Source organism: Monodon monoceros, unplaced genomic scaffold, assembly GCF_005190385.1.
Source record: "Monodon monoceros isolate NGI ecotype Baffin Bay Population unplaced genomic scaffold, NGI_Narwhal_1 Super_Scaffold_5, whole genome shotgun sequence".
NCBI lineage: Eukaryota > Metazoa > Chordata > Mammalia > Artiodactyla > Monodontidae > Monodon > Monodon monoceros.
This window is the reverse complement of record NW_021703782.1, coordinates 77459122-77475629: the sequence shown is the minus strand read 5'-3', so window position 1 is coordinate 77475629 and position 16508 is coordinate 77459122. Positions and strand designations below refer to the sequence as shown.

Genomic DNA, 16508 nt, shown 5'->3' with positions numbered 1-16508 from the left:
ATACAGAACAGTGTTCATGGTATGCTACCATTTGTATGAAAAATCTGGGAAGTGGGTAGCATAGAGAAATAAAATATAAGATTCCTTATATATTATAAACTAATCTGAAAAAAAATACATAAAAATCTGATATACACTTTGTCACTGGGTAAATAAACAAACTTATGCCAAGAAATTTGAAAAATTCGACAAAATAGACACATTCTTTATGTTCAAAACTGATCTCCTTATCATCCCTGCCCTACCAGGAGTCTTCTCCATCTCAGTTGATGGCAGCTCCAACCTTCCAGTTGCTCAGGTTACTCCCCTCATCCCATCCATCAGCAAATTATGTTAGCTATACCTTCAAAACACAACAGATTAGTCTAAACATATATCCTGACTATGTGGTGGCTACATGAATCTATACGTGTGTTAAAATTCGTAGACCTGTTACACACGAAAAATTATTTTACTCTATGTTAATTTTAAAATATATATTTTTAAAAAAGACACCCCGAGGGACTTCCCTGGTGGTCCAGTGGTTAAGACTCCATGCTTCTACTGCAAGGGGCAAGAGTTTGATCCCTGGTTGGGGAACTAAGATCCCACATGCCACGCAGCACAGCCAAAAAAAAAAAAAAGATACCCAGAATCCAACCACTTCTCACTGCCTCAATGACCACCATCTCTTATCTGAAAATTACTACAATATACAATATCCTCCTCACCAGTCTCCATGGTTCTCCTCTTGGCTCCTTGTAGCCTATTTCCTTCCACACAGTAGCCACTGTGGTCCTGATAAAATCTAAACCAGACCATGTCTCTCTTCTGCTCAAAACCCTCTAGTGGGGGCTTTTCCCTGGTGGCACAGTAGTTAAGAATCCACCTGCCAATGCAGGGGACATGCGTTAGAGCCCTGGTCCGGGAAGATCCCACATGCCACAGAGCAACTAAGCCCGTGCACCACAGCTACTGAGCCTGCACTCTAGAGCCCGCAAGCCACAACTACTGAAGCCCGGGTGCCACAACTACTGAAGCCTGCACACCTAGAGCCCGTGCTCCACAGCAAAAGAAGCCACTGCAATAAGAAGCCCGTGCACTGCAACGAAGAGTAGCCCCCCCTCGCCGCAACCAGAGAAAGCCCGCGCACAGCAACAAAAGACCCAATGAAGCCAAAAATAAATTAATTAAATAAATAAATTTATTAAAAAAAAAAAAAAAAAACCTCTAGTGGCTCCCCATTTCATTTGGAGAAAAAGCCAAAATCCTTGTGACAGCTACGGAGCCCAAGGCAGTTGGAGCTCCTGTCCCCTGAGACTTCATTTCCTACGGCTCTCCTCATTTACTTCACTCCAGTGGCACTAGCCCTCTGCCCTCCCTTGACTACACCAGGCATGCTTATACCTACTAGCCTTTGCTCTGCTTCCTCTGCCTGAAACATTCTCTCCCTTGATAGCCTCTTGACTAACACTCTCACCTCCTTCAAGTCTTGCACAAATCTCACCTCTGACCACCTTATTTAATATTTAATAATGCAACCAGCCCTTCTCTTCCCTCTACACCCCTCCCCATCTGTTCTCCTGATTCCTCTTTACCCTGCCCAATTTTTTTTTCTAAAGCAAATATCATCTTTTAATATAATTTATTTATTATGCTTATTATCTTTTTCTACCACCACCACTATTTTTTCCCTACCACTACAATATAAACTCCACGAGGGCAGGGACCTTCCATCTGTTTTATTCACTGATATATCCCAAGCATCTAGAAAAGTGCCTGGCACAGATTAGGTGTTCAGTAACTAGACTGAACTTAAGATTTAAGAATTTCATCCTAAGATGAGTAAGCAGTGAGGGCACTGAGATAATGGGAGGCCAGTTCACCTAGGATAACACCTACAGCCCACAGGGTGAACTCTGGCTTGTAGTACTTGAGTGAAACGGGAAAGAAGCCACTGGAGAGCTTCCAATAAAGGGATGTGACCTGACTTACTATTTTTAAATCTTCCCATAAAGAAGTCACTGGTGGAGATGGACTTTCAAGCACATTCCATAACACCCCAAAATTCCAACCTTATACTGCCCCCACACACGCACACAAGAAAAGAAACAGTAAAAGGAAGAATACTCCCAATCAACTTTATGTAGCTAGTAAAATCTGGAAACCAACAACAAACAAAATAGTTCTAGAAAGGAAAACTACATATTAATCTCTGAACAAATTTTAAGTCCTGAACAAAATACTGGCAAACCAAATTTAGAAACGTATGTCAATAATAATAGCTAGGACTTCCCGGGTGGTCCAGCGGTTAAGACTCCACCCTCCCAATGCAGGGGGCCTGGGTTCGATCCCTGGTCAGGGAACTAGATCCCACATGCCACAACTAAAAGAGCCCACATGCTGCAACTAAGATCCTGCATGCCGCAAAGAAGATCCCGCACGCTGCAAAGAAGATTTCGCATGCGGCAACAAAGATCCTGCGTGCCGCAGCTAAGACCCAGCACAGCCAAATAAATAAATAAATATTTTTTTTAAAAAAGATGGTTGGGCCTTTCATTAAAAATAATAATAGCTAACATTTAATGAGCACTACGATAAATGAACTAACTCATTTAATCCTAACAACACTATGTTATTACTACTATCACCCATTTTATAGATGAAGAAGCTGACACACATTATGACTATCACCCATTTTACAGATGAAGAAGCTGACACACAGAGAAGCTAAGTAATTTGCCAAAGTCCACAGATAGAAAGTAGAGATCCTGGATTTTAAAAATACCAATGAGATTCTGATTTAACTGCTCCAGAAGTTGGACCCTATATTTTTTAAAGCACCCCAAGAGATGCTGGTATGCTGCCGGGGTTGTGAACCACTGCGCTAAGTCCATCAGCTAAGGCTTCCCCCGCCCTGAGAGAGATTACCTGGACATAGCCAGGGCAAGAGATGTTTTAGTGAGGATTTAAATATGAAACAAGAAGCAGAGAGGAGAAAACATGATTGGTAAGATCCTTTCCAACAAGGAAATTCTATGATCATGTGTCCCCACACCGTCTTTCTAGAATTCTAGAAGGTATAAGATTTCATGCTATAACACCAAACAGATCCAATTCTACTTCATCTTTGGAGAACCTTGTCGGTCAGTTTATTCTCTGGCATGCAGTACCCCCAGCAAAAAAAAAATATGGGAAAACATACTAGTACCTTGTAATACTAAAGTTATTTTCAGAACAAAAAACAGAGCTCTACTTTACAGAAAGAGCAGCAAAAAGAGGGAATAACTCAAGAGGTCAACCTAATGTTTTTAGAAAGTATAACTGGAAAATTGTTACTGAGCTGCCCAAAGACCAAGCCTCCTTCCCACTCCACATCTGTTAACTAAAGCTGAAACTACAAAGCAATCCTAACACTACCCTCCCTGTATCCTGTTGTTGACACGGGGAATGTGGCTCTGTGAGGTCAGGAACTGCTGCCACAGGCAGGAAGCAGAGCCAAGGCAACAACTGCTACCCTGCAAAGTTTAGGGGAGGCTTTGTGAGAAGAGATGGGAGGAAATACGGGCTGTCTTGGCTACCCCAGCAGGCTCCAGGAGGTTGGCCTCCAGCCCACTGCCCCATCCATCTCCCCTCCCCAAGGAGAAGCACAAGCACTCACGGTTCCCCAAAACAGTGGCAACAGCTACTGCTAACATGACTTCTCTTTGATCCTGTAGAATCAGAGCTCCTCAGCCTTCAAGAAATTGGAACCACTGCAATTCCATCACTTCCCAAAACTACCCTTGCAGTTTTGGCACTGATTTTAAAGCTTTTTCCAGGGCGGGATACAGGAAAAACTATTAAGTCAAATAAATAAAATAACTGCAGATTGAGCTCAGTGCCCTCAGACTTGGTTGTTCAGTAGGGTAGGCAAAGAGCCAACTGGTTCTACCACTTTCAATTCTGTGTGCTACTTTCCAGAAATGAGAGCTGATGTAGGTAGTCTCCCTACCTAAAGGGTGTTAGAGACCTAATGGTCCAGCCACATAAAACTTCTGACCATTTCTTCCCACGTTTCTCCCATCTTACGCCTTGGCTGATACTGCCTACCAGGCATGCTCTCTCCCACAACCCTTTCTGAAGTGCTTCTAACTTTCTCTTAAAGCCCAGCTCAAACTTCACTTACTATAAGATGTTCTCCTAAATCCCACACCCACTCCTGTATTAACTTCATTTAAGCTGTTATAAAATGGCACCCCTCACCCTTTCCCCTTTTTAGATAGCCTTGTATCTGTCTCCAACAAGAAACCTGGCAGACAATGATGAAGTTTCATAGATCTTTGTTCACGTCTTTCAGTATCTCATACAAAGAAGACCTTTAGGAAATATTTGTTAAACAGTACGGAATTCAAGCCACATTCAGAGAAGTTGCTCTGCTGGTCTGACTTTGGCTTGCTATGGACAGAATATGGTGCTCTTCCTCTTTACATGTCTTCTTTTGTTAGCTTGCTTTGAATATTAACTCTTTAAAAAGAATTTTACTATTTTCCTTCCTATATATGATTTTTGAGTTTTTTTAATTGAATATAGTTTACATAACATAAAATTCACCCTTTTAAAGTGTACTGTTCAGTGGTTCTTAGAATATTCACAAAGTTGTGTAATTATTACCACTATCTAATTCCAGAATGTTTTCATCAACCCAAAAAGAAACCCTGCACCCGTTAGCAGTCACTCCCCACTGCCACTCCACCCCTCCCCCGCCAGCCCCATAACCACAAATCTACTTTCTATCTCTGACATATATGATTTTAACAAAGCTTACAGTACTCTTAACTGTGCTTTTATCATACCTTAAAGCCAAATTTTACCTTCAAAAAGAAACAGTTTCTCTTATTTTAACATAACTATAAACAAAAATGTGATTTAACACAGCAACTTACTAAGGCATCATTTCAGGATACAAAACAAAAACTCTTACCAGAAAAATCAGCTTACATGTCTACTTTCCCATTTGTTTTTGTTTTGTTAAGCTTCTTACTGAAGTATAATGTTCATACAGAAAAGTACACCTATCATAAGGTATACTTTGATAAGTTTTCAAAAACTGAGTACAAGTATAACCATCATCCAGATCAAAAACCAAACAGAAGCCCCACCATGTCTCTCTTTCAGTCACTAACCACCTCCAAGAGTAACCACTATCCTGACTTCTAGCAGCATACATTACTTCTGCTTATTCTTGTACTTTTATAAATAGAAGCATATAGTTTGCAATATAGAAAACTTCTACAATGAAATTCTGTGCCTTGTAATACTCACCATAATCTTCTTGTACAAAGCCATGACATTATCATCATCAAATGGTAGAAAGCCACACATAAGTACATATAAGAGTATGCCCATGCTCCAAACATCTGCCTGAGAAGGAGAAAAAAATAATAATTAAAAAAAAATTAGAACGCATTTCAAAAGGGCACTACATGGAATCTTCACAGAGCTGGAAAAGAGCTCAGAAATCTTCCAATTCAACCTGCTCCTTGTACAGTCTGAAGCCCAGAAAGGAAGGCTTGTCCAAAGTCACCCAGTCAATGGCAGGCCACCCAGGTAGGTCTCTTGACCAGTGACCAGTTCAGTTCAGAGTGACTAGTTCAGTGCACTCCCCTCTAATGCTCAATAGAAAATCATTTCTAGTTGGTTTGGATGGATTCGGCATGATAAGGAAGAAGATGAGATTAAGTCTCTGATTCTTTTTTAAATTTATTTAGGCTGCAGTGGGTCTTAGTTGCAGAATGCAGGATCTTTGCTGTGGCATGGGGGATCTTTTCTTTTTCGTTTTTTTTTTTCAATTGCGGCATGCATGCAGGATCTAGTTCCCCGACCAGGGATCGAACCTGGGCCCCCTGCATTGGGAGTGCAGAGTCTTACCCACTGGACAACCAGGGAAGTCCCTAGGTCTCTGATTCTGAAAGACAAAACTATAGTACTACTGAGGGTTTATTACATATGAGGATTATGTAAACATGCATGAGGATATCAAAACAAGTCTTAAAATTTACTGCTGATAATCTGCAAATGTAACTAAGCTATACTGTAAAGTCCTCTCTATGTAGAGACACCTTAATAAAGTTCAACAATTGATTTTTCAAGGATCGAGAATAGACATTAGCCTGCCAGCACAAATAGCCCTACAAATCTCAAAAGCCCAGAAAGGATACAGTAGAAACTAACACGATATTGTAAAGCAACTATACTCCAATAAAATTTTTTTTTAAAGGGGGGGGAGGGGGCAAGAAAAAACAGTCCCAGAAAGGAGCTTAGCCTTTACCTTAGGAAAATTTTAAGAGGTAAAAGGGCAGCATGTAGCATGTTTAAAGAAAAAAAAAGGTGGGGGGAAAGGACAGAGGGGAGAAATAGAGTTAAAATAACTTCAGCAGCATCACACATCTAGGTAGTACCTATACTAAATAACACAAATTTCACACCTAGTCCTGCCTACCAAATCGCCTCAAATTATTAGGACTCAACTAGGAAGCCCCAAGTGAACAATTTACTTTCAAGCAAACACCAGATTTTTCTTCCAAGTTGCAGGAGGTCAGAAATTAACCATTTATGCCTGAAAGATATCAAATACTTCATCTATAAATTGAGTCTTGACGGCATGGCACTCCTGACCACGGTGTTATAGTCAAGGTAAAGAGACTACACAGGGAAGAGTGGGCTAACATGGCCTCATCAAATGCCATAAGAAGAGGTCAAAAGAGAGATTACATCTGAGGTTAAAGGAAAAGATGAAGAAAATAGTAGTAACATCCCCACAGAAATCTACAAAAGCCTACTAGAGAGAAAAAAAAGCAGAAAAAGTATTCTTCAGTTATGCGTCAAAGCACCTTCACTTCACTGTTTTGAAATGGATATGAGAATAAATGAATCAACTAAAACCATAAACCAAAGAAAATACAAGTAAATCTATAAGCTACCAACTGCCAAATAAGAAATAAATAACTGGGGGGAAGAGGGGTTTGAAACCACTTCCTCTGAGAAATTACAAAATGAATTAGAGATGTTTACCATGGAACATTCCTTAAAGCATGATCTGGACCATAAGCAACAGAATAACCAAAAGTACTTTTTTTAGAATGAAGATTGCTAAAGCCCCACCTCAGAAAACAAAACCAAAAACTCTAAACATGCACAGCCCTGAGCTCTGCATATGTTAACAAGTGCCCCCAGACAATTCCTTGGTACACTGTCCTTAAGAAACTGTCCTAGAAGGATAGAAAGTTGAACTAAAATGGATAAGAAAACAAGATCCTATAGGAAAATCTTGATGCATTCAAACCAGCAGGGCCTCATCACCAGACCTCTAGGAATCTTGTGAGCATCAGGCATATGATTACCACTCCTTCTGGGAGACTGAATGGAACAGTGAAAAGAGTAGAGGTGTGCAGTAAGGCCTCACTCAGTTCAAATCTTGACCCATAGTTGCCAGCTGTGACCCTGCAAAGGCACTTAATTTCTGAGCCTCAATTTCTTCATCTTCTTTATCTTATGAAACAGAGTAACAGTATTCACTCCAAAGGATTTTTGTGAAAGGATCTATCATGTGGAACCCTTGTGCACTGTTATGGGAATGTAAAATGTTGCTGCCACTACAGAAAAGAGTATGGCATTTCCTCAAAATATTAAAAATAGAATTACCACATCATCTAGCAATTCCACATTTGGGTGTATATCCAAAAGAATTGAAAGCAAGGTCTCAAAGAGATATTTGTTTCTATCAGCATTATTCACAATAACCAAAAGGTGGAAGCAATCCCAGTGTCTACACACGGATGCATGGAAAAATAAAATGTGATATATACATGCAATGGTATGTCATTCAAGCTTAAAAAGGAACGAAATTCTGATACATGCTACACAACATGGATGAAGCTTGAAGATATTACACTATGTGAAATAAAGCAGTCACACACACAAAAAAATATTGTATGATTCTACTATACAAGGTACCTAGAATAGTCAAACTCATAGACACATAAAGTAAAAGGGGGCTTCCCTGGTGGCACAGTGGTTAAGAATACGCCTGCCAATGCAGGGGACACAGGTTCGAGGCCTGGTCTGGGAAGATCCCCCATGCCGCGGAGCAACTAAGCCCGTGAGCCACAACTACTGAGCCTGTGCTCTAGAGCCCGTGAGCCACAACTACTGAGCCCGTGTGCCACAACTACTGAAGCCCGTGCGCTAGAGCTCGTGCTCCGCAACAAGAGAAGCCACTGCAATGAGAAGCCCGTGCACTGCAACGAAGAGTAGTCCCCACTCAACGCAACTAGAGAAGGCCTGCTTGAAGCAACAAAGACCCAACGCAACCAAAAATAAATAAATAAATAAAATTGATTCTTTAAAAAAAAAAAAAAATTCAAATTGAGGGACATTTTACAAAATAACTGGCTTCCTCAAAGATTTCAAGGTCATGAAGATAAAGAAAGCCTAAGGAACTCTTTCAAATTAAAGAAGACCAAAGAAACACAACAATGCGATGCATGATCCTGAATGGAATCCTGGACTAGAGGGAAAATATAGCTATAAAGGACCTTACTGGTACAATTAACACCATCTGAATATGAATTGTGGATTAAATAATTGTATCAGGGACTTCCCTGGTGGTCCAGTGGTTAAGCATCCACCTTCCAATGCAGGGGGCGCAGGTTCGATCCTTGGTCGGGGAACTAAGATCCCACATGCCACAGGGCAACTAAGCCCAAGCGCTCTAGAGTCCGTGTGCCACAACTACTGAACCCGCCCACCCTGGAGCCCACGCACTGCAACGAAGAGCCCACGCACCGCAACCAAGACCCAATGCGGCCAAATAAATAAATATTTAATAAATTGTATCAATGTTAAATTCTCTGATTTCAATAACTAAAGTGTGGTTATAAAAGAGAGAGTCCTTCCTTTAGGAAATATATACATGGTATTTAATGATAAAGGGGTATGATGTCTCCAACTTACTCTCAGTTGGTTCAAAAAATAATACACATACATACAAACATAGAGAATGATAAAACAAATAGGGAAAAATATAAACAATTATGAATTTGGCTAAATATATACAGAAGTTCCTCATTCCACATTTGCGACTATTCTGTAAGTTTGAGATTATATCCAAATAAAAGGTCACCAAAAACAAGTTAGTCCCCATCTTCTCATGTTACAAATTAAGTAAACCAGCATATCTCAAAGTTTCTCCGGCATAACACCAGTCCCAAAAGATGCTCCACGTAAAAAGTGGATTCTGTAGGTGCATAAAATTGAGACTAGCTGCCGTCTGTGATGTTCTACTCTCAAAGGACACTGTACAGGGCTTCCCTGGTGGCGCAGTGGTTGAGAGTCCGCCTGCTGATGCAGGGGACACGGGTTCGTGCCCCGGTCCGGGAAGATCTCACATGCCGTGGAACAGCGGGGCCTGTGAGCCATGGCTGCTGAGCCTGCGCGTCCGGAGCCTGTGCTCCGCAACGGAAGAGGCCACAACAGTGAGACGCCCGCGTACCGCAAAAAAAAAAAAAAGACACTGTACAGGAACATATTAAGATTTGGAGATGTCCTTAACTAAAGAAAACTGTTCAACCTAGCATTTCCAGATCTTCTGACAACTAAACCTTTTTAATTTTATGATACTAATATCAGCAAAACCAGTACTCCAGAGAGTGGAAGGGGCTGACTAGCTCGCGGTAGCCAGTGGTTAAGCAGGCAATGCCCAGGCCTTCTGAGCCTGGGCCTCTTACACGGGACTGCTGGCCTTGAATAGTTGGCTGTGAACAAAGTACACGTTTTCTCTGTGCTAACCAGCATCTCTGAAAACTGCGCCTATAATCCTGGCCTCATGTTCTACCTGGCTGGACTAATCAGTCTAAAACTATGGCACAGTTAAACACAAAAGCAACCACAACAACCAGAAATATATCCTTGTTTCAGAAGTATACTGTGTATTATTATATTTATTGCAAGTTGTTCATTTCACTTATTACTTTACATATCTCACTCTCTGAATAGACAGCTCTTTGATTAACAAGTTTATTTCTTACCTCATTACACCCTCAACATACAGTGCCTGACTCACTACAGGTCACCAATAAACATATATTGGTTATATATTGAATTAATCAGTGAATAATTACCTCTGATCCCAGATACGATTTGCCTTGTATTAACTCAGGTGCGGCATAAGCAAGACTCCCACAGCATGTCTGCAGGTGATAATCCTTGTTACCCTGCCAATAAGATAAAAATGAAACACTTATTAACTAGAGCCCTTAAGAAAATTAAAACGCTGATAAACATTCTTCAGCACAAGCAGAGAGATGCTAGATGAAGAATTACCCCAAATAATAAAAATAAAAGACTTCTGCTGCCAACTCAATACTCTGCCTATGTGCATGCACGCACATGTGGCTTCCTCTTCTCTGATTTCCAATACCACGACAACCCGACACAAAAAAAATCCTTCTCCCCTTAGCTCAGTCAAGTCAGGTTCGTACTTCCCTAGGCATCCATTAGCATAATAATCAGCTTAGCATACATCCAAGCACCCATGTCTTCCCACTCCCAAGTACTCAAGGAAAAAGGGTTATTTCTCTATGGGACCCTACCTCCAATATCAAATCTTTACAAATACAGAAGAGTTTCTTTTCCCCTAGAGGGAAGAGAGCAAATGCTGCACAGAATAGTGCCTTGGGAGTCTGCTTTCTAGACTCGGTTATAACACAAATCATGACCTGAGCTTCCAGATTGTTCAGATGAGGAATCTGCTCAACCTCCTCTGGTCTCCCACAGAAATATGGAGACATAATGAAAATGATACCACTGCCCAACAGTTATACAGAGTTCCACAAATGGCAGATGACTTGTGAAATTGTGAGATTTCATTTACAACTGCTACACACACCCAGAAGTAAGCTCCTCAGCTTAGGAAAGCTGAGGCCACCCTCTCCCAGCCAACCCCTGCTTTTTGAGATGGTGTCTGTGTGGGTTGAATCTGTGGCAGCCATAAATAAAGGCTAAGGGAGTCTGTCACACACATTCTCCACTGCCTCCTGTGATGAACATGACTTAAAACCAGCGTATCTGCTCAAAGTACGCTTTATCTTTATTGCCTGCTGATGAAAAAAAATGCCTTCTAGCATTTGGTTCCCAGACACAAAACTCGACTGACAATCTCTGAAGAGCCAAGGGAAGGAGAGGAAAATCAGAAAGAATCAGACATTCAGCCAAAGGGGCAAAATCTGGCCTCCCTTTGCATGCAGCTAATTCTGATTGGGGCAGGAAATAATCATGGGACTCCAAAGGGCTGAGACAGGGCTGAAATTTCAACATCCTTAATGAGGGTAGACAGCTCATTTTAGAGACTGTGAATACCATCATTAGAGAACTCGGGAGGAAGCTTCCTACAGCAGCCACACAGGAGAAGTTCAAAGTCACCTCAAAGAGAAGGTATGCTGGAGAACACCAGTACCTAACTATGGAGTGCAAATTAAAGTGCATATGGACTTTTTCCTTCTTCTATTAGAAGGAAAGGGGATTGTCTCTCAAAATGTAACTAACTGCTAGTTATATAACCATTTGGATAATAAAGAACAGATTTGCACTAAATTCCCAAAACTCATATCTAAATCAACAAAGGCATCATCTAGTGGCAACACACTCTAACTGCAAGAACATGGTCAATTCAGCATTCACACTGTGACGGCCTCCTGTCACCTAGGTGCTGTAAATTCTCTCACAGCATACCCATGGGGTCTTCAGCAGGACAAACTCTGGACCTAGGGCAGTGGTTTTCAACCTTGGCTGTATATTAAAATCATCTAGAGAACTTATAAAAACCATGAAATTGAACATTCTTCTCAATGGATGCAACCAGGCTCAATAAAGACTAAGTGGAAGTCAGCGTAAGATAACATACTAAGAGGTACACTGACAAAGGAAATAAATGCATTTTTATCTCTGCACTTACCTTGGGTTTTGCACAGAGACCAAAGTCAATCAGCTTTAATTTATGATCTTCATCAAACAACAAATTTTCCTGAAAAAACAAAGATATTTTCATAACTATATACTGTCTTCCTTATATCACATCCCACCTCTAGCTATTTCTAAAATCACTTTAAGGTTGTTTATATTAAACAGCGTGGGTACAAGAATGAAAATCATTAAAAAAGAATGAAATGACAAGAACATAAGGGAAGAGAAGATGAATATTGATAACTATCCTGCTTCCCCTCAAGACACATTAGCATAAACCATTTTCTCTTTGGTGCTCTGAGGTTCAACTACAAGCAAACACAATGTGTGCCAAAAGCAAGTTTGAACAAAAAGAGCAAGTTTGAACTCAAATCAAAGTGTTGGATATAAACAGAGGGAATGGATAGAAACAGAGGGAAAAGGATAGAAACTGCCATATCTTGTTAGACCAATTCTAGGTCCCTAACCCTAGTACCAAATAACATTAAAATCCATGTTCACCATCATGCATATTAGTCAGAGCCTACAGACTTAACAGTATCAAATTTTTATTCTGTCCTTGAAAAGTTGAGTCTGTTCATTCCACTGAACTGTTCCTTTCTGAAGCATAATGGAATGAAAATTAAAGGAAGATGGTGTCAGGAAGAGAGTATTGAGAGGAAAATACTCAATGACAATATTCTCAAAGAAAATACTACAACTCTTCTTTCCTAGAAATAAAACCCTGAGGTTCATATTCTGCAGCTGACTACAAAGATATCTGTAATGTCACACATAATTGACAGAGAAAAAGAATGCCAATAATAAGTCTAACCTGAAGAGCCTACCAGGAGTCAAAAGTCAAGGAGGAAAAAGAAGTGATACATTAGGAATAGAACAACAACAACAAAAAGCAAAGCCCAGACAAATTCTAAACAGAAAGAACATTTGGAAACCTAGTAATGACAGGTAAATGATGTTGAACTCTCAGGTGCCCATCTGTGAAGCAGTCACTTACTGGTTTGAGGTCCCTGTGAGCAAAGCCTTGGCTGTGCACGTAAGCAACTGCAGACACTATCTGACGGAAGACAACTCGGGTCTCCTCCTCCGACAGGCGATCCTGGGAAATTATGTAGTCAAACAGCTCTCCTCCAGGGCAATACTTAAAGAGCAATAGTCACATAAATATTGTTACTACTTACAGAAATCGCTTCAGAGGAATTTAAAATAAAAAATTATACCTAACTCAGAGATATTATTAATTCAATTTACAAGCAAGGGAACAAACTAAGTAAGGCACATTCAAAAATACACTCTCAGTATTCCAAGAAAGAGAACAACAGTTTTTGGTCTCGAGCAGTTTTATTACCAGTAAGTAGAAGTAGAACCAACTACCACTGTGATTTTAAGTTCATTCAGGGTTTTTATATTTTTATAGCAAAGTATTAATACCCATTCTAATCTTAATGCACTCACATTTAGTGTAGTTACTTGAAACAAACAAAAACCCAGCAGCAATTATTGCTTCTCCATTCGGAAGATCAGTGATTTTCAGTCTATACCAGAAAGAACCAATTATACACAAGTTCCTCAGAGGCTACAAAAGAATGGGTACCAGAGCACAAAGCTCTATCTAGGCTTTCCATCCCTTCTTCACCAGAGCAGCTCCACTATTCTGTAAATGGGGGTTTCCATTTAAGATTTCATTTCATTTTAGCAATATCAATTAAAATTACAGATGGAGATAGCCTATGACCTCATACATTCACATTTAGGAACACCTATAGATACACTCTCACATCAAAAAACAATGCACGTTTAAGATCATTCACTGCAGCAGCATAGCTTGTAACAGCAAAAGACTGGAAACAACGCGAATGTACTCACACTACATAAAATGGCATTCCATGCAGCCATAAAAAGAAGGAAAAAAAAAAAAGAGGAAACTCTTTATAAGCTGATATGAAACAATCTCCAATATTAAGTGAAAAAAGCAAGGTGTAAAAGAGAATATACTGATATAATGACTTGCAAAAAGCATTATGCTGAATAAAAGAAGCCAAATACAAAAGAGTACACACTGTATGATCCTATTTTTATCAAGCTCTAGAATAGGTAAAACTAATCTCTGGTGATAAAAATCAGGTCAGTGGTTGTTGAGAAGGGCACTGGGATGGTGGGGTAACAGGGATTAACTTCAAGGGTCAGGAGAAAACTTTCTAGTGTAGTGGAAATGTTTTATACCCTGAGTGGGGTGGGAAATACACGGGTATGTACCTTTTTCAAAAACTATGTACCTAATGTGTTCATTTTCTTGTATATAAATTATACTTAGTCAATTTTTAAAATGCTATCCAATAAGATTTACATAAAGAAAACAGCCTACTTTGTATTTTCAAATAAAGAAATACAAAATAGAGTAAAACAAAAACATCAAAAATCTCTATGAATATGCATTGATGGTCTCCAAGCTAAAATGTTAAATAGGGGGGAGAAAAGGTACAGAATAATATTATAGTATGTGACCATTTGTGTTACAGAAACCAGTAAGCTACACATACACATAAATATATGTGAATACACACACACACACACATATATATATATATAAAATATACATAAGTATTTCTAAGTACACGGAAAATACATAGGAAACCAAAAAAGTAAGTGATTAACATAAGGGAAAGGAAACAGGATGACTGGGACAGAGGGGAGAGAGAATTTTACTTTTCAATATATACTCTCTCGTATCTTTTTTTTTAATATTTATTTTTTTAATTTATTTTCTTTCTTTTTTTTTTTTTTTTGGCTGTGTCTTAGTTGTGGCACGCAGGATCTTCCTCGACGCATGCGGGATCTTTCATTGCGGCGCAGGCCTCTCTCTAGTTGTGGCGTGCGGGTTTTCTCTCTCTAGTTGTGGAGCACAGGCTCCAGAGCACAGGGCCTCTGTAGTTCGCGGCACGCACGCTCCCTAGTTGAGGCACATGGGCTCAGTAGTTGTGGCACGCAGGCTTAGTTGCCCCACAGCATGTGGGATCTTAGTTCCCCAACCAGGGATCAAACCTGCATCCTCTACATTGGAAGGCAGACTCTCCACCACTGGACCACCAGGGAAGTCCCCTCTCTTGTATCCTTTAAATTTTGTCCCAGGTTCATGGATTTTGGTTTTTTTGAAGTATTTAATTTGGACAAAAGGATCAACTTTTAAAAAGGCTTTAAATTCACCACTGTAAACCATGTGGGTGGATCTACAGTGTAATAAAGAGAAAATGGTCCTATGTCCAAAACTTTCAGCATTATGAATTTTAAAATGTGCTTTTAAAACAGAGTTAATCTGTCAAAATGATGTGCAGTTACAAATTATTTGGCTGAGACTAAGGAAAATGAAATGAGATGAATGATACATGTTCTAAAGACTTTACATTTCAAGCCAAGAGGAGCAGGTTAAAACTTGAAAGAGTTTGGTTCAAATAACACATACACTAAAGTCTACCTATAGGTTGCGGGTTGAACTGTGTCATTCCAAAAAGATATGTTCAAGTCCTAACACCTGGTACCAGTGAATGTGACCTTATATGTCAATAAGGTCTTTATAGATGTAATCAAGTTAGAATGAGGTCATACTGGATTAGGGTGGAACCTAATCCAATTGTTTGTATCCTTGTATGAAGAGATAAATTTGGACACAGACACAGACACACAGGTAAGACAACACCATTTGAAGACAGAGGCAGAGATGGTGCATCTATAAGCCGAGGAATGCCAAGGATTGCCAGCAACCATCTGAAACTAGGAAAGAGGCATAGAACAGACGATTCAGAAGGAAGCAACCATGTGCACACCTTGATTTCAGACTTCTAACCTCCAGAACTATGAGACAGTAAGTTCCTGTTTTAAACCACATTTGTGGCAGCCCTAGGCTAATACATCATATAACACTGAAATGAATCCTTCCCTCTAGGAACAAATTCTAACATATTCTGTCCACTAAATTACACCATCCCATTAGGAGGGTATCAGAAAGGATACATTTACAATGTATCTCCAATTTATTATATATGCCTACTTGATCTAAATTGTTACAGAACTCAAACAGGTAAGCCATTTAACATTTAATCTTTCATCAAAAAGAGTCATGTAACAAAATGTTCATTGCAGCTCTATTTACAATAGCCCGGAGGTGGAAACAACCTAAGTGCCCATCATCGGATGAATGGATAAAGAAGATGTGACACATATATACAATGGAATATTACTCAGCCATAAAAAGAAACGAAATTGAGCTATTTGTAATGAGATGGATAGACCTAGAGTCTGTCATACAGAGTGAAGTAAGTCAGAAAGAAAAAGACAAATACCATATGCTAACACATATATATGGAATTTAAGAAAAAAAAAAATGTCATGAAGAACCTAGGGGTAAGACAGGAATAAAGACACAGACCTGGGGCTTCCCCGGTGGTGCAGTGGTTGAGAGTCTGCCTGCCGATGCAGGGGACACGAGTTCGTGCCCCGGTCCGGGAGGATCCCACGTGCCGCGGAGCGGCTGG

At 40.0% G+C, this 16508-nt stretch overlaps 1 protein-coding gene across 3 annotated transcripts in view; it reads right to left on the bottom strand.

Annotated features, from left to right (window-relative positions):
• MELK (maternal embryonic leucine zipper kinase) overlaps positions 1–16508 on the bottom strand; it is a 78333-nt gene that overhangs the window by 49395 nt on the left and 12430 nt on the right. For 2 of the 3 annotated variants that reach the window (XM_029202807.1, XM_029202808.1), the window contains exons 5-8: positions 12977–13120; positions 11972–12040; positions 10140–10232; positions 5284–5382 (exon numbers count right to left, since the gene is read on the bottom strand). In XM_029202807.1, the coding sequence (XP_029058640.1) occupies positions 5284–5382; positions 10140–10232; positions 11972–12040; positions 12977–13120 (405 nt within the window). The remainder of the gene's footprint in view (positions 1–5283; positions 5383–10139; positions 10233–11971; positions 12041–12976; positions 13121–16508) is intronic. The other variant, XM_029202809.1, reaches the window with a different exon arrangement.